The following is a 19829-nucleotide window of genomic DNA, read 5'->3' on the forward strand; positions in this document are numbered from 1 at the left end:
ACATGCCAGAGGAAATGATTCTAGAAGAATGATGTATAAATGTTAATAGCAAGCATATTTATATTTGGGTAATTCAAATCTGGCATTTCAAATAATACTCCAACTTTTTCACCCCATTAAATATTACATAACTCCTATAAAAAGGTACTTTCAGAAATTTTGTGTGTATGCTTGTGTGTATATGTGTCCACTTGTGAAAACAATATGAAGAGGGGCCTCCCTGGCAGTGCAGGGGTTAAAGACACAGCACTATCAAGCTATCAGCAGCCACTGCAGTACAAGTTGGATCCCTAGCTGGCCAGGGAGGTGACCCAAATAGCATAGCAGACCTCTCCTTTCTCTCCTGCTGCTCCCCTCTGCAGAGTATTTCAGTAGATCTGTCTGTTCTGCTCCCCACTCTCTCTGGTAAATCCTCTTACCCTGCATCTCTGACTTATATCCCAGATTTTACGTGCATAAAAATAAATAAATCTTAAAAAAATATATAATAAAGAGAAGATAAACATTTTTTCTGCAATCAGGAAGTTTGTTGAATGACCCCCAGTTAGGCTGATCAACTTTTGAGAGAACCAACTGGGAAACAGTACTAACAGATTAAAAATGCATTTGATATCTAATAAGTAATCTGTACATAATTATCATTACTACCTAACAGTGACAATTAGTAGTATTTAATATTAATATCAGTAATAGTGCTTCACCAATGAACTATTAGAAAATATGGCCATAATGCTCACAATTTAAAATTAAGTGGGCAGACCATCAATGTAACATACAGCAATTAAGCCAAAATCAAAGAAGAACTCAGGATCACAACTGAAGTTGCACACTTAAAGTGCCTTATTCACAATAATGGCACCATGGGGGTGACTCAATGCTAAGAACAGCAAATCATGGTTGCCAACCTCAGTAGTTGGGTGGATAACACAGTTGAATCACAAAGGAAGGTGGATAATCAATGCTACCTCCATTAAAAACTAACAATAGTGTTGTCTCCAGCCTCTTCTTGGCTGTCATATAGATTCTGTACTTTCCTTCCAAATTCTTGCACCCCTCTCTGATGGCTGTGATTGATGTCTTGGAGGAGACTCACTTGATGCTGAAATATAGTGCTAAAATTAGGACATACTGAACAAACTGAGATAGTTGGTCACCAGATCAGTAATCATGTTTCTACTACACACTAGTTGAATAATCTTGGGTAAATTATTTATTCTCATGCCAGTTTTATTCTTTGTAAATTGGAGATAATAATGATAATATGATATTATCTAGCTACCTTCATTTCCTATTCTCATTCCAGATTCTTCCAAAATCCTATTTACTGCTTGATGATTTTATTTCCTTTAAAATTTCCTAACCACTACTGGTTTTTGGTTTAACAACTTTATTTTTTTCTTAAAAAAAGCTTTTTCTTGCACTTCATTCTCAATGACTCTATGATACTTAGTTTCCACGTGTTCCTCTGCTTCCTTTCCTGTTTCTTTAGGTATGGTAGTTGCAGATCTAGTTCACCCAATACAGTGAGATTTTAAATTCAAAGCAAGGAAATCTCAAATAACAGCATGTGCTATACACTGTGCTTCAAAAAGAGTTCCTGAATAAATTCTACTGAACCCAGTGGAAAATTGGCAATGAATACTTTTTGTGTTCTTTGTTGCAGTAGTTCACTCTTAGAAATTAAAGTCGGAAAATATTTAGATTGACTTTTTTCAATTTGGCAGAGATTTGAAATCGTTGCTCGGTTATTTTGGTTAATTTACTATAAAATTGCTAAAAATGAAATCATATTGTTGATCTTACTGTATTACTCAATGTTGACCTTCATCTTGTTCTGCAAAGGAAATTGTAATTTCCCTAGATTATTGATTCCTTTATTTTCTCAAGCATTTGTGGGGTGACCTTTGCATTTGATGACCTGGTTCCCAAGAGTTGGAGCAATGCTAGGAAGTTATTTCACAGAGTTCATACCTCATTTATCAGAGAATAGGTCTTCCATAACTTTACTGACATCAGTGAAATCTATGTTTTAAAACAATGCTTTATATAATTCATTAAGAAAGTGAATGCCCATAGGTTTGCAAAATAATACATTATCCCACAGAAAGTAAAATGGGTTCTTGATAATTACTGGGCCATAGTTAATAATTATCATAGGGTGATTATTCAAACAATGTCTGGCAAACATAACTTGCTAAAAATATAAAAAAGAAGAAATCATCCAGAAGTCTTCAAAATTAATTCATATACTTTCTTTCCCATCTGGAAACACTTAATGCAGTTAAAATGAAAAACATTTTAAATCTGTTTCTCCATCTTGTTTGCTGACTTGCTTTTGGACAATAAAATTATAAATATTAAGATTTTAGTGAAGGTCTTAGTGAACTCATATTGAGCTTTTAAGGTCTTAGTGAACTCATATTGAGCTATTTTAAAATCATGAGGCAAAAGTCACATTCCTTATTTCATGAATTTAGATTTAGTTTCATTAAATACAGCTATCGGCCCATTGGACAGTTTCATACTGACAGAATGATATTCACAAAACTTCATTTTTTTAAGGTATGTTTTTGTTCCCAATTTGGCAATCACCATTTTGTGGAATTTAAGTTACTAAGCTATCCATAGTGATTCCAAGGAAATTCAATGAGATAAAAACAAAAGGAAAAATTAGAAATTTTCTGTGGATATTACAAAATATTTGGCATTTGAAATGTGAATGCAAACATCATAAAATCCTGAAAAGCAAGTATTGTCTTAATGGAATCATTTTTAGAGAGCATAGACTCATTACTTTCCTGAAAGTTAATTCCGATAAATCATTCTGTCATTTAACTGGAAATTTTTCTCTCACACCTTTCTATCTTCTATTCAGAAGTTCATTCTCTTGAAATTTATTTTGTTTACTTTCCTGTATCCTGTTATAAAATTATATACCATATAAAATATTATAAAAAATATAAGATTAATAACATTTCAGGACATATAATGACTTATAGTTAATATTATAGATAGCCGAGTTAGGCAGTGCACGAACATGGAATGTAGATGTAGGAAAACAGTAGTCATTATCTCATATTTAAAAATTTCATTCAATTGACCATTTTCTTGAAGGGGGTTTAGTTTTTTTCATGACTTAACCTCCAGAAAGTTCATTTATGCAGACTATTATTTTTTAAAAAGGCTATAGTCACATCTATTACTAATATTTTATGTAGTTTTCTTTCCTTCTTACCAAGAAAATTCAAGTGGTAGGTTGTATTTGAGGTGTAGTTCTATCACAGTATAATATATTCAGTGGTGGTGGTGGTTATTTACATTTCCTGATCTATGCAGCCATATCTGAAAAGTGAAATAATCACTACACTTTTTTTTCTGCTTTGTCTTGAGTGCAATGTACTTTTTGTGCTGATGTTTTGACATCTGTTATTCTTCTCTTAATAACTGTACATGGGGTTTTGAAGAACCTACAATGCTACTAAGGAAAGTAAATACATTTGTGATAATGTACCTACTCAGACAAACGTAGGAGTTTTTTTTGCTTCTTTCTTTCTTTCTTTCTTTCTTTCTTTCTTTCTTTCTTTCTTTCTTTCTTTCTTTCTTTCTTTCTTTCTTTCTTTCTTTCTTTCTTTCTTTCTTCTTTCTTTCTTTCTTTCTTTCTTTCTTTCTTTCTTTCTTTCTTTCTTTCTTTCTTTCTTTCTTTCTTTCTTTCTTTCTTTCTTTCTTTTTTTTAGTGTTTTAGGTCTTTAGGGTACATTTGAGAATGTGTTATATCTGCCGTTTTCCCATTATGGAAGACTGCTGTGCTGAACATTGGTGCTTGATACTCAATCACAGCATCTTTTCTTTGAATCAAAGAAGAGAGCAAATAGCCCTCTGTTCAGGAAACCAGGTAGCACTAACCACTCTCCCACTCTGAAATAGTAAAAGTAATTTAAGCTGTCAGAGACTCAATACTATTTTAGTATTGTCCCCTGGAGAACAAAACAGTGAAAGCAAAATTTCATGTGGTTTTCTTTCATGATTAGAGATCCTTCCAAAAAATGTATCTGGAGTTATGCAGGAGTATTTTGAAACTGCTTCATTGACAGTGTTCTAAGCAAAGTTCTTTATCAATAACAACTGTGAAGTCACATCTGGCAATTTGAGTAGTGTTATGATTCAGGTTATAGCATAGTGGCTTACTTGTCAGAAAAAAAATTCACATTCAGAAAAGTCTTTGAAAATATTTAGTTTATATAAAAACTAATAAAAAATAGAAACCCAGGATTTGTGTGTTTTTAAGGCAAATTGATGGTAAAGATAATTAAATGAGTAACTTCCATGCAGAAATAAAAATCAGTGTGTAAGAGCCACGCAGTTGAAAATAGTATCAATCAGAAACATAGCTTTTATCAACTAAGACATTTCCCATAAACGTTAAATATTTGCTACTTATGTAAAAATTTCATTGATACTTTTTTTAGAATTTTACAGAAATGTTACAACAAATTCTTTTGTCACTTGAATTTTTAAGAGGTGTAAGGTATTTTTGAGAATTATTCATATTTATGACTGCAAATCTAGAACACTGATTTTTAACTACTGTAGAATACCATTCTATAATTTGACCATTATTTATTCATTCTCCTACTGATAGAAGTTAGGTCTTTAGAGCTTTTCAAGAAACTTAGAAAGCAAAAGGAATTAATAGTTGCAGTCAATTTTTCAACTCTACTCCAACATCTTGGCACACTGATTAATTGACCCACTTGTAAAATCTGAAACTTCATGGAAGTAGTCTGGGGTAAAGACAAGCTACCACATGGCAGAAATAGAGTTTTGAATTCATCCACATTGAGTTAGTGGGCAGACCAATGAACCCAGGATGTATGAAGCTCATTGTCCCGCTTAAACAAAGTCAAAACATGCAGTTATATTACTAAAGTTTTCGTGAACTTTTTCTTATTTTTATAATCCATTTTATGATGCTGTAGGGTATAATGATTATCATAACTTATTTTCCATATGTGTATAACAGATTCTGTTTATGGATCAATCTTCTTGATTCCAAGTCATTCACTATAAAATTAATTAATGAATTTCCCCATTCTTTTAGCTCTTCCACTAAATAAATGATATCCATATGTGGCTATTTATCAGAATTAACTGGGGATCTTTATGAAATGAATGCTTTTATGAACTCAAACTTAAAAATTCTGATAAAGATTTATAAGATAAAGAAATATAATTTTCACAAAGTCCTAGGTGATTCAGAAAATATTTCAGTTGGGACACAACTTGCCCAAGTGTATAGATTAATTTTTTAATAGACTATTCCCTAGCAGGAGTTGTGGAGAAAGTAGCCTTAAAAAAGAGATATAGGTTAAAAAAAAAAAGGGATTTTCCTTGAAATCTCCAACCAGAATTCAGTTGCTCTCCTTCTATTATTTATAACCTGAAAATGTGTATAGCTAAGGAAGCTGCAAATAGTATTGACATCCTTCAATGGCAAGCTGATTTGCACTTCAGAGCAAAGATAAAGCACTTTACCTGTGAACTAAAAAACCCCAATAATTAACTATCCTATTTATTGTGTGTGTGAAGAATATTTAATACTTTATTAAAATCATGCCCTATGAATTCAGACCCTTATAAAATTTTATTACTGCTTATACATAATTGCAACTTACGACTTTTCTGTTGTGTTTCCAGCACAGTGACGCGGTCCATGACCTTCTTCTGGATGTGATCACATGGGTTGGAATTTTGCTGTCCCTTGTTTGTCTCCTGATTTGCATCTTCACATTTTGCTTTTTCCGCGGGCTCCAGAGTGACCGTAACACCATCCACAAGAACCTCTGCATCAGCCTATTTGTAGCAGAACTACTCTTTCTGATTGGTATCAACCGAACTGATCAACCAGTAAGCAATTTACATTGATATTAATAAAGAATTTCTCCACTCTCAGCTGTTTAGTGCTGGTAATATTCATGTTTGCAAGTATCTTTACTTCTTAGATGCTAATTTTCAGATGATAGTCAATTTTATCATTATTCGTAACCCATTGTCATAAAGGAGGAGTGAGTGTTGGGGCTTTGTAAATAAACATTCAGAAATTCTGTTCAAAAACTAGCTTTCTAAATAACTACTTTTTTTCAATTTTTTAATCACAGCTTATTATTGAGGAAAGTAAAATCTTTGAGAACTGGAGTTTCTTTTCTAACAGATATAATTGACATATTTTTATGTTTATAATATACTTTATGAACAGGAGTAAATATTAAAAACAGAATGGCAAGGCTAATTTTTCTAATGGACATCATTTATTTATTTATTTTTTAAAGATTTATTTATTTATGCATACGTATAAGAACTGGGGTACAGGTCAGAGGTACAGTGGGTGAGAGAATTCACCAGAGACAGAGTGGGGAGCAGAATAGGTGGATTGAGTGAAATACCCTGCTGAGGGGAGCAGCAGGCAAGACAGGAGAGATCTGCTGCACAATGTTTTCACCTCCCTGTCCAGGGAACAAACTCCTGCTACAGTAGCTCCCGATTGTTTCATAGTGCTGACGCTTAACCCCTTGGGCCACCAGGGTAGCCCCTGGACATAGTATAAAAAACAGTTTAAACTGTATGTGATTTTGAGAATATATAAACTATGTTTGCCCAGATATATTTCATATCTTTTAAAGTGCTACTTTTATTCTTTGCTACTATCTACATCAATCATACCAAAAAGGAAAAAATGAAGGGTGGTGGGAAGGGAAGGAAAGAAAATGGGAAAAGGAACAGCAATAGCTATGTGTTCTTGGTAAACCCTAACAGAAAATATGAATAACAGACAGCATCAAATACTTTACACAGTTTATACCCACTTATAGTTTTGTGAGGCCCTTTCTATTTATTTAAGATTAATGCACATAATTGCTAGTTTGTTCTCATGACTAAAACTGCAAATGAGAAGAAAACTTTCATTTTTTTGAAGACTTGTAGGCATAATAAATAATTCATTCCCTTGATGTTGTTCTGTACTATGTGTCCATATGTATGGAGTACTTTATAATAAAAATGCAGTTGGATTCATGTTTGTGATTACACATTCATGATTAATGGCTGTAAAGGGTACAATTATGGTGATTATACTTTTAATTGGTTATCATATACAAATGTGACAGCTTTTCCCATAAATGCATACATATGAATAAGCAATCAATGTGCACATTTCTTTCCCCCAAAAGGAAAGTCTTCTGATAACAAAAATTAATACTTGATTTTCTAACTCTAAAAAGCAAGATATGGAAAACTGCTGTTTTTCCAAGAAGAAATCATCATTCTCCTTTTAACCTGCAATTCAAATGCTGTGTGATTTTTTTCCATTTAGAAATCTCATTCTTATTTTTGTTTCCTAATGCTACATATGATTTGATAAACTTCACAAAATTTTGCATACTTCACAAAACAATTTTTGGACAAGAAGATGGAGAACAATGATTGATAGGAAAAACTTTATCTTAGAGGGTAGTTCAACCCATCTTTTCTTTACTCTTAAAAGTAAGTGTAGTGCCTCCCTGGTGGCGCAACAGTTGAGCACTGGGCTGCAAAGCTGCCCACAGCCTCTACTGTGCTGGTTCAAACCCTGGCTGCCGGCGAGGGTCCCACATAGTGTGCAGACCTCTCCTGCTGCACCCACTGCTCCCCTCAGCAGTGTTCTTTATCAGTCTGCCTGTTCTGCTCCCCGCTCTGGCTCTGGTGAATTCTCTCACCCTCCTGCGCTTCTGACTGTACCCAGGGCTTGAATGAATGAATGAATGAATGAATGAATAAATAAATAAAGTGTAGCTAGATGGGTGTTTCCTGTCTACATCTCTCTTAGATTCTCTTTCTCTCTGCACCCCTAAATTGACTTCCTCATGTCCCCTTCATTGTCATCTCTCTAACACAATTAAATTAGCCTGCATTAGTCTTAGTTCTCAAGAATCATACTTACCATTCAATCCATACTAATTTGATTTTTTTTTTATAAATTTACTGCTCTTTACTAGTAGGAGCAATAGACTTTAGTTAGGACTTTTTGAAAAACATGAAGACTCTCCAAAAGAATGAGAATTTCAGGAACTGACAAAAAAAACTTGTAATACCTTAGAAAATATGCCAAAGTAAGACTTACTCTCTAATTCCATGTACAAAAATAAATTCCAAATTGATTAAAGATATACATATATAAAGAAAGTATTAATAATACATTTCATGACATCAACAATAAAGATGTTTTCAGGACTGGACCCCTATGGCAAGGGAAATAAAAGCAAAAATAAACAATTGGGATTACCTCAAGTTGAAAAGCTTATTTTCAGTAAAAGAACCAAGAATTTCTAGATCAACACTATAATAACAAAATATGAGAGATAAAAGCACTTCCTGAGCATTTAATTTATTTTTTAAAGATTTATTTATGCATACAAGAACTGGGGTGTAGGCCAGAGGGGCGGATGATGAGAGGACTCACCAGAGACAGAGTGGGGAGCAGAACAGGTGAATTGACTGAAATACACTGCTGAGGGGAGCAGTGTACAAGCAGGAGAGGTCTGCTGTGCCATGTGAGTCACCTCCCTGGCTGGGGATCGAACTTGTTCTGCAGTAGCTTCGGATTGCTTCACAGTGCTGATACATAATTCCTTGTGCCACCAGGGAGGACCCCTGAGCATTTTATTTTAACCAGATCTACTTTTATAACTATACATCATATACTACCCAATGCCACTTTAAATTCTATTAAAACATGATAGGGAAGAAATAAACAAGGAATTAGTAATATCAAGTTAATATGCTCATCATAAAATACTATAATTAGTTATTTACTTTTAAGAGCTTTTATCCTCTCTGATTTTAATGTTTTTCCTCCATTACAATTGAAGAACTTCATATGTGAGCACATACAGGATTATGACCAAGAGTAAAAATTCCTGATTTTCACTTTAAAACCTTTATAGACTAATTTCAGTAATAGCTACCATAGGCTCCTATTACATTTTTTTCCTAAATATTTTAATTTTCTTTATTATCCTATGCTGTTCCCCATAGGCCATTAGTAATAAGTGTTAAATAAAGTTTTAAAAGGTAAGTTATATTTAATTAGGTTTTAATATCTGAATTTTAAAAAACTTGTCTAGATTATCCTTTTACAGATCTGGTTTATTACTGTGGTCTAGATAAATATTTATTCTAGTTTTATGGCAGTTGGTAATATTTTATTTAGCAGTTATTTGATACATTGTTTGTTCTTTTCCTAGATTGCCTGTGCAGTTTTTGCTGCCCTTTTACATTTCTTCTTCTTGGCTGCCTTTACCTGGATGTTTCTGGAGGGAGTACAGCTCTATATCATGCTGGTGGAGGTTTTTGAAAGTGAACATTCACGTAGAAAATACTTTTACCTGGTCGGCTATGGCATGCCTGCACTGATTGTGGCTGTATCCGCTGCAGTAGACTACAGGAGTTATGGAACAGATAAAGTGTGAGTTTGTTTTTCTTTCCTCTTTTTCTCTTTTTAAATATGGTTGAAATAAGCACTTTGAATTTTCTTGGCTTAGGTCTTTGTGTAGCCTCACAGCAATAAACAAAGAAACTGGTGAAGCAAATTGGGATAATTCAATTTGTGATTATGCTTTAGTGATAATGTAAAAAGAGAAAATATTTCTGACATTTAGAGTGATGCTGTTTTAAAACATGAATAATTTGCCCACATTAACATAAGCTTGAATAATTATAAGGAAATTATAATTTTAATATCTTTCAGAGCATTGAGACATTTTTCAAATGAAGAAGTAGCGGTATTATAATCTGTCTTTGCAGAGGCACTATAGTCCCTTACACTTGGCATTTCTCCTTGTGGATATGTCATGGTCACTAGAAACATATTTATATCATTAACAGAAAGGAAAGCTATAGAAGCAGGAGAAACTTAAGTTTTTCCCATTGTTTTTCCTGGTGAGTATTGGAGTATAGTGATGAATTTTATTTTCAGCATAACTAAATTGCTGAGACATGTGGAGATGTCCAGCATACTATTAAGAAACTTATGGAAAATATTTTTGGAATCCACATCAACATAACTATAACATCCTGAGGATAAATGAAAGTTTCAATGGAAAAAGATTAGAAAGATGACCAACATGTATTTCTGATAAATACCTACTTTTAGTATGTACCTTGAGGAGGGAATATAAAAACAGAAGAGGTGATCAGAACTGTAGAAAGCAAACCACGAGAAAGTGAGAAGAAAATTTTAAGCGAGTGTTTCAAAATACCATTTGTGGTGTTTTATATCAAAGATTATTCAAGTATAATAAACATTGAAGAAAGATCATTTATCCTTTGCAACAACTATTTTAATAAGTTAGCTTCTGGAAGCAGAAGCCAAATTGGAATATGTGAAGAGGTAAGTAAGTAGTAAGAAAGTGGGGTCTTCAAATATTATCTATACACTGAAAAAGCTTGATAGAAAAATAGTAGAAATATTAGTTTAAATAATCACAGTAATCAAGATTTTTTTAAGTGAAGTCCCAAACATGTATAGGGTAAGAAGAACCAAATAGATAGGTGGAGATTGATTCAGTACTAAAAGAGGCCATCACATTCACAAAGTCTCACAAAGTCCAAGGCATTGATTTTACAGATAAAAAAATCTAAGGGCCAGATACAGTATAGAGATACTCACATACATATACACACAGAGACATATCTCCTATGTTGATAGAGCTATAGAGCTAGATTGTGGCAGATATGTGATAAAAAGAAGCAGATTTATTTCCACTAGACTAGGATAATTTTGAGGTGATAAAATAACCCCACTTTTAAGGTGAGCAAGACGGAAAGAACAAATAAGGTACATTTTGAAGTAGAGGAACTTCATATAGTAGGAAAGAATACTGACTTTTACTGAGTGAATAGGTGAGGTCACATTGAGAGGATAGAGGATTTGAAAAGCCTTGAAATGAGCACTATGGAAAATGTGTTAAGGAGCCAATTAGACATTAATAAGAAGATTTCCAAGAGGCAATGAAGGCACAGATGAGTTAGATAACATCAATTTGTACAGAAGTTAATAAGCCAAATTTCATGACTTTCCACCAGCAGTCAGCAGCCTGAATATACTGGCAGTAAAGCAGCTTGCTTCCCAGAAGAGAGGGAATGCCAAGAAGCAGACTACAAAGTAATTGGGATGATTGTTAAAATAGAATATGTTTTGGTGCAGAGGTACCAACAATGTGATTAAAAGAATAACATCTCATTTCTGTTGAATTTTCCTGTTAATACACTGACAAGCTACCTAAAACCATTTGTCTAAATGTAACTAATAATAATTATTTTTTAATCTAACCCTTGTGAATTATGGTAAAATCTGAGTTCATTCTGTGGATCCCAGTGACAACTGTGGAACAGATTAGGGTTAGAAAAAAACAAACAAAAACAGCATCTGGTCTCCAAAGAAGGAGATTAGATAGAGCATATGATTTTTAAACATAGCATCTTTACTGAAATAATTCACATGCCTTCACAGTCACTGTTAAGGTGTTCACTTCAATAGTTTTTGTGCATTCACAATGTTATACACCCATTATGACTAAGTTTAGAATCTTTTCATCATACCCCAAAAAAACCTATTAGCAATTACTCCTCTTATAAGACTGTGTTTTCATTAATGTAGGTCCCCTCTAAGATATTAAAATGAATAATAATAATTTGTGACTGACCATATACTACTTCAAATAATGTTCTTAAGTAGTTGGATATGCTATCTTGCAATCCCTGATTTGCATTTGCTTTTGTTTTATGTTGATTTTTTTTCCTCTTTAGGTATAAACAAATTTTTCTATTACTGAACTGACTCAAATTGTTTGCTTTATGTTTTAGTCATTTGTTTTGAGACAGATGTCATTTTCTGGATAGTAGGAATCTATCTTTTCTTAAAATCAATAATATGCAGTCTCCTGTGACTTTGTTAAAGCTTTGGCCATCATTGCTTTAATTTCCTGCACCATAACTGGAAGCTCTCATTTTCTGACATTATTACTGTGTGGGAATAGGGGCTAATTTATTTCCCAGGCTCTGATTTAAAACAAACTTTCATAATAGTTCAGTTTTTCAATTATGACTTTTCCTAACACAAAGAGAAGCAAAAACAGATAGAAAAGGGAGGGTAGGTAAAAGAGGTAAAGAAAAGGATAAGAATTTTTTTTATTAGAATTCTATCACAGGAAGGAATAGAGAATTTAGTGTCTCATTTGGGCATTTTGAATGACTTTTCCACATAGATTTGAAAATACTGGAAAAAATGTTTAACTTCTACCCTTTGGGAGTTCCTCCAGTCCACTGTCTATAAGCAGTGCTGTTTTGCCCATTGAGGAAGAAGGTGTTGAAAAAGAAACATTCAGTCATTTCTATGTCAGGAATTTAATCAAGATATATTCTCAAAAATATATATATAAGCAATGAATTTCTACAACACTTGACAGATTTCTGCAATATAGAATTCTGGACAATATAGAATTGTACATTTTGTTTCTTCTTAGTAAATGTTTATTTTTCCAGTTTCTGTTACAGTTGTTTATTGCTTTTATTTCAAATGACGTTTTCCACCCCCTGTTTATCACATGACTTTCTTTTCATGTTACTCTCTCATTGCAAGTTTTGGATTTTGTTTTTGGCCAGTGCTAAATAATAGGTGCTACACTGATTAATTTTTAAACATAGATATATACATTCTACAGTATTAAATAACATGAAATTAACCAATATACAGGACATATTGTCAGCCATTTTCTTTAAATTTTATCAAGCTCAATATAGTACATTCTTATGTCCTAGAAGTCTGTTTTACTTATATTTGGAACTTTGTTATTATAGAATATTTACTCCTCAGTCTCACCCACTTAGATTATATCTAGAATAAAACCATTGCAAATATATAGCAGTAATCTAAATAATAGACAACTCCTCCTTTTCTCCAGTTTTAGCGGACTTAATTGTATTTTATTATACTGACAGTGAAGCTTTTTTTCTGATATCTAATAATAGCTTACATTTCCCAAAAAGTAGAGAATCCTATCAATGGTATGAGATAATTTTTTTAGGTTAAATAAATGTTATTTTGATACAGATGCAGGCAACAATCATTCCATCTAGTTGACATTATTATGTGTTTATCTAGGAAATGTTATTGGGGCTATTGAACTGAGTATTATTATGTACAAAACAAATACACAAAACATGTGTAATTTGATTTTGAGAACTTGCTTAGTTTGCCATGACTTTTCAATGTTTGTAAGAGAATCTTACTATTTTCTGATGCCACTTAATGAATTATTTTTATCTGTATTAGCATTCTAGAGAATGTACTTAACCTTTACTCACAGTAGTGAGACATTTTAAAAGTCCATTTAAAACACCAAAGTAGGGGCCTCCCTAGTGGCACAGAGGTTAAAGTCTCAGCATATCAACCTATCGCCAGCTACTGCAATTGAGTTTGACTGGATCCCTGGCCAGGCAGGGAGCAACCCACATGGTGCAGCAGACCTCTCCTATCTCTCCCCCTGCTCCCTTCAGCAGTGTATTTCAGTAGATTTGTCTGTTCTGCACCCCACTCTCTCTCTCTCTGGTGAATCCTCTAACCACCATCCCCAGCCCCGGCACCTGGTTTACATCCCAGTTCTCCAGCCCCAGCACCTCTGGTTTACATCCCAGTTCCTATCCCTAGCCCCAGCACCTCTGGTTTACATCCCAGTTCCTATATGCATAAATAAATAAATCTTTACCAAAAAAAATACCATAGCTGTCTTTTATTTATTTATTTATTTCAGTAAAATAACTCAGCTAGTGGACCATAAGCCTAAATTGCACTGTTAAAAATGGACATTTATTCCATTTACCTGTGTTTTTGCATTTTGCCTTGGTTTTATTTTGTTATTATGAACGTTCGCTTGAGTCATAAAATATGATATAGTCAGTAGATAAAGGTTAGCATTGACTTTACAGTGATTCTATGCTAAATAAATTTGTGTTTATGGTCTAAAAATTTTCATTTCATTTAAACATTCACGATCTTAATAGTGCTCAAAAATCAAGCTATAGGGCAGCCCTGGTGGTGCAAGGGGTTAAGCACCACACTGTGGGTGCAAGGGGTTAAGCACTGCAGCCTCTGCAGCATGAGTGAGTTCTGTTCCCCACTCTGTCTCTGGTGAATACTCTCACCCCCTGCATCTCTGGCCTGGACCCCAGTTCTCGCATGCATAAATAAATAAATAAATATCTTTTAAAAAAAATCAAGCTATAAATTTTATTTTTATTAAAGAAAAACAAACATTTATAGTTTAGAACACTTTCCCTACAACCTAAGTATACAACTGAAAAAAAAATCATTGATTTCATGGGTGAATTGAAAAAGTGTTAGAAATAGGTTCCAGGAGTAGGGAGGCTATTGAGAAAGCCCAGGAATAGCCTAAGAATTAATATATAGGTACTGAAATTAAGAAGGGGTTTCTGAAAGCTGTTGATTAAGTCATGAACATTTATTTTTTTAAAGATTTGTTTATGCATACAAGAGCTGGGGTACAGGACAGAGGTGTGGGGGATTTAGAGGATTCACCAGAGACAGAGTAGGGAACAGAACAGGCAGACTGAAAAACGCTGTTGAGGGGAGCAGCGGGCGAATCAGGAGAGGTCTCCATATGGGTTGCCCCTGGCCTGGAAGGAATAGAACTTGTGCTGCAGAGGCTGTGTATAACTTCACCACTTGTACCACCAGGGAGGCCCAGTCATGAACATTTAGACTAGATCAGAATGCCTTTGAGTTGTAGAAATAAAGCCAAATTTTAAAAAAATAATTAAAATCATATTTTATGATCAGGAAATTAATATAAATCATCTATGGAGTTTCAGATTTACTTCCCCATCTCAATAGCTTAAGAGCAGCTCCTCTGCTACTTAAAAGTACCCCAATTTCTTTATTTTTACTTTATTAACCTAATTAGCCATAATCGTTTGGATAGAAAAGTGATTATTGATCTTTTTTAAAAACTAGGCTATATTATTATTTAAGAAAGGGTCTAACCAATAAATGTTTAATTGATAGTATCTGTTTTATATATGCACAGATTTATTTTAATTTCACAGTTTCTAAGCAATCCACCCATGAAAATTATATATTCACTTGGAATTTTTCTCTAAGCACACTGTTATATGCTTTGAAACACTTTTTCTTGTAATATTTCATTGACATGAAGTGTCTATCTTTTTTGAATATATTATCTCCAGGTGTGTTTTACTCTAACTTGGCCCATGAGCAATAGTACAGATAATGAATTATTTTTCATTGACATGTAAACATAATCATTCTATAAGTGTATAAAGACTCCTATGTATATTTGTATGTTACTTTATTAAAAGTCTAAGTGCATATTTTGTTTGACTGGTTTAGAGTTTGAGGGCTTATTGTGTCAGCATTTTATCACCAAGAAGCCTTATGATTGGACATAAAATTAGCATCATATATAAGAATTTTTATTGAGCATAACTTTTTTGGTTAAGGAATTACCCAATTAGCCATACCAGGACTGTACCAAAGAATATCAGGACTGCTGTCTGTCATTGGCAAAATGCAATGTAATATTGCCTTAAATCTAATGTTGGCCTTGAGTTCTTAATGAAGTCAAAAAATATATAACTTGTACTTCTAGAAGTCACTTTATATCATAATTTCACCCAGCAGGTTACATTAAAAATAAGACATGTTGATGATGATGTGGGAAAATCAGAATCCTTTATTATTGCTAATGCTATGTAAAATGGTATAGCTACGTTGTAGCTAACTGATCTTCAAAATGTCAAATATAGTTATCATTTGACCCAGCAGTTCTATTCCTAGATATTTACAAAAAAAAACTTAATATCACAAATTTGTATACAGTGTTCATAATAGCATTATTTTATATTTGTCAAAAAATAGAAACACCCAATATGCATCAACTGATGAAAGAACAAAAAGTAATGTGATTATCTATATGTTGGAATGTTATTTCAAAATGAAAATGAAGTATAAATGAATACAAAATGAATATACCTTATAAATATTATAGTAGGGGACCTCCCTGGTGGCCTAGGAGTTAATAAGTCTCAGTGCTATCACCATTGGGGCCTGAGTTCGATCACTGGCAGGGGAGCTAACCAACATATGGCACAGAAGGCCTCTCCTGCCTCGCCCACTGTGGAAGCAGATAATATATATTTGTAGATCAGCACATTTTCTTTAGTATGAAACCAAAAACTTGTATTAATGAATTAAGATTTCATCATATATAATAATATATGTTGCTTTTGTAATTTGAAAAAAAATGCTACAAAAGGAAAATTTTAATGACTTCTTTTTATTAGTTCAATGGGAAAAATTCTAGGTTTATTGTACATGACAAGTCCTCCTTTGAATCACAGGTTGTATCTTGTCTTGTAAGATTTTCACTATTGCTTCAAATAAACACATAGTGTGATTGGAATGCAATTGCTTTTTCAACTGCATGGCATCTCTTTTGTAAAAGTACTACTGTAAACATTATTTATAGATAATATGTATATAGCTGACTTTCATTTAAAAGATAAATTGATATATCTTAAAAATGAAATATGAGGGCCTCCCCGGTGGCGCAGCGGTTGAGCGCTGGGTTGCGAAGCTGCCCGCGGCCTCTGCGGCGCCAGTTCGATCCCCGGCTGCTCCCCGGCCACCTGAGGAGGGTCCCACATGGCGCGCAGACCTCTCCTGCCGCCCGCTGCTCCCCTCAGCAGTGTACTTCGGTCCTTCTGCCTGCTCTGCTCCCTGCTCTGGCTCTGGTGAATTCTCTCACCCTCCCGCGCTTCTGACTGTACCCAGTGCATGTATAAACAAAACAAACAAACAAACAAATAAATAAATAAATAAATAACATGCCTCTAAAAAAAAAGAAAAAAAAAAGAAATATAAAAAAAAATGAAATATGAATGGCCTATTAAAATTAGTGATTTTACAAATTGAATATTGCTAAGTGGATAAATGAAATTATCTGGTAAGTCATATTCCTCATTCTTTCTGACCCTTTCCAAACTGGAATTGATTATGTTAAGTGTGATAAACTGTTCTTCCAGTAGTTGCCTCACTCATCTGGCCTGGTTTCCCCATAACCAGTGTCTTTGTTTTATACCCAAGTGACTTTGAATGGTCTGTACTTACAGAATACTACAAGGTGACTGTGTGCCCAACCATGTATGCACATTCCACGTCATAGTCACCTTCACCTTGAAATCCGATTAATTCTTTCAACTTTTATACAGGGAACTCAGGGAAATAAGCAAATTTTTAAGGTAGCTAATGGGTAAAAGGGGAAACACCAAAAGCTTTGAGAAAGCCATTGTGACAGCCAAAAACAACAGCAGGTGTGGCCATATGGCAATTGAATTAGAAAAGGAATTCTTACCTCACTATTTTCCAGAAGATAGTCAAGTACAGGCAGTCCTTCCTCATGGAAGAATGACTTACTTAATCATTTGAACTGTTTCATATGCCCTCTTTCACTGTTCAGCTCTGAAGGAAACTAAAATCCATTGTACCAAATGTTACTGAATAACTTTCTTAAAGAATAAAAGATAATAACTTCAAAAGTAATTGCACTTCAGTGTTTAGAGTCCACTGTGTTTATTTTTAAAGAAAGCATTGCTGAGACTATTTTCAAAGGAATGGATCTTTGTAAAGCTTAAATGTAATGACTTATTTTAGCAACACATTAAGTAAGATTACTTGAAATTTTTAAATGCCCTATTTAGCTCAAGACACTCAATAATAATGTAATTAAAATTATTTGTATAAATCCCTAAGTTGTAGACTAACAGTTTTCAGTACTTCAAGCACTTTCTTATAAAAAAAGATTCACTTAAAAATGTGTTTTAGTAGTTAGATTAGCTCTGAAAAGCTTGTTTGACCTACAAATGGACAGGAGTTGCACTGTTAACAGTTAGACTTAAATGTATTTTTATTATTATATCATGTTGGGGTAATCTCAGCAACATTTCTTGACTCCTTGTGCCTATTTGTATTTGTGTACATATGTTGCCTAATCTAAGGAAACACCAATACTTTGTCCTTTATTTATTTTTGTATCTTGATGGAAAATATGTTCTTTGTTGAGAACACAGAAAGATTTATAAAAATTTCTCCTGCTCTGGTCTTCTCCTCTCCCGCAACACGCACCTTTATTAGGGTGACAAACTAGTCTGTGTTTAGAATGAAGACAATGTTCATATTTTAACCATGAGTTCTCTAGTCTATTTCTGCTTATTAGCAGTATCCTTTTCTTTCTATAACCTAATATTTTGAACAGCAGCACAGCAAAAAAATAACTAATTATTCCAACTAATAGCTAATAGTTTAAATACCGATTACTTCCCTAATATTACTTTTTGTCCTAAATAGAGAATTATGTTTATTTGAAAAAAGGAAAAATATCTATGTAAAATACAAATTTATATTCATTTTATTATTGGATTGCACATATTATGCTTTTTTAAAATGTCTTTAAAGATTTATTTATTTATGCATACAAGAGCTGGGGTACAGGCCAGAGATGCGGGGGGTGAGAGGATTCACCAGAGACAGAGTGGGGGAACAGAACAGGCAGACTGACTGAAATACACTGCTGAGGGGAGCAGTGGGCGGGCCAGGAGAGGTCTGCTTTGACATGTGGGTCTCTCTCTGGCCAGCTGGGGATCAAACTCGTGCTGCAGAGGCTGTGGATTGCTTCATAGTGTGGTACTTAACCCCTTGCACCACCAGCAAGGCCATATTATGCTATTTTGAAATTAACTTATATATGTTTTACTTAAGAGGCCAGATTTTGTTTACTGATTTTTTTTTTTAGGGATTTAGGTTATCCTTTTAAAAAAATCAGGCTTTTAACTTTTAAAAGACTAAAGTTACAGAAAAGTGAAAAAATAACCATAAAGATCACTGTCTCTATCACTCAGATGTTGAAACTGTTAGTATTTGGCACACTGCATTCAGTATTACTTAGTCACATGAGTGACTAAACCTACTTTGGTCCATTTCTCGTTTACTTTCATATTAGAGGCAATCATTGACATGGGTTTAGGGACCTTTTTCCTTTCAATTAAAAAAATTACATATATATGAATGATCATAAATATATAGTATTATTTTAATGTGTGATTGCTGTATGCATAGTGATTGATATTCATCAATCACACACGTTTAACTATATTACATATTATATAATATATTAAATATAAATATATATCTGCTACATGCAAAATAGTACTCTGCATTTTATGCATATCAGTTAAAATTTAGTCTTCACCTTGCTCTTTCACTGACTGTTTTGTGATCTATTCTATTGATATATATATATAGACCTACTTCCTCCCTTTAAATTGTTTTATCACATTTTATCATATGTATAGAAAACATTTTATCCATTTCTATATCAACGGATATTTATATATTCACTTTTTAATAACTCCTGGCATTTCCTTATTGCTTAGGTTTTAGTAGCATTTTCATTTTCACAGAAATAATTACATACTTGGGATTTTCAGGTTTAGGGCAGTTAGCAAAACCATTTTTGATTTTTTTTTCCATTGCAGATATTTTCTTTTCTAATTATGCTTCAAATATAACAAAATGACAAATAATTCAAGATATGATTTTTAACATCAAATGTAATTTGCTCAAAATTTACATTAATCTTTCGCATAACTAGTCACTTCCATTTTGTCTTCCTGTCATCCTGAAGAATGAAAATGTAATTTCCCAG

General features: G+C 33.4%; 1 protein-coding gene across 21 annotated transcripts in view; it reads left to right on the plus strand.

Moving 5' to 3' along the window:
* The window catches only part of ADGRL3 (adhesion G protein-coupled receptor L3), a 766591-nt gene that overhangs the window by 650251 nt on the left and 96511 nt on the right, over positions 1-19829 (plus strand). For all 21 annotated transcript variants that reach the window (XM_054688025.1, XM_054688026.1, XM_054688014.1 and 18 more), the window contains 2 exons: positions 5695-5904; positions 9276-9496. In XM_054688025.1, coding sequence (XP_054544000.1) covers positions 5695-5904; positions 9276-9496 — 431 coding nt within the window. The remainder of the gene's footprint in view (positions 1-5694; positions 5905-9275; positions 9497-19829) is intronic.

The sequence above is a fragment of the Talpa occidentalis genome, unplaced genomic scaffold (genome assembly GCF_014898055.3).
Source record: "Talpa occidentalis isolate TD23 unplaced genomic scaffold, MPIMG_talOcc4v2.1 talOcc4.6, whole genome shotgun sequence".
Lineage (NCBI taxonomy): Eukaryota > Metazoa > Chordata > Mammalia > Eulipotyphla > Talpidae > Talpa > Talpa occidentalis.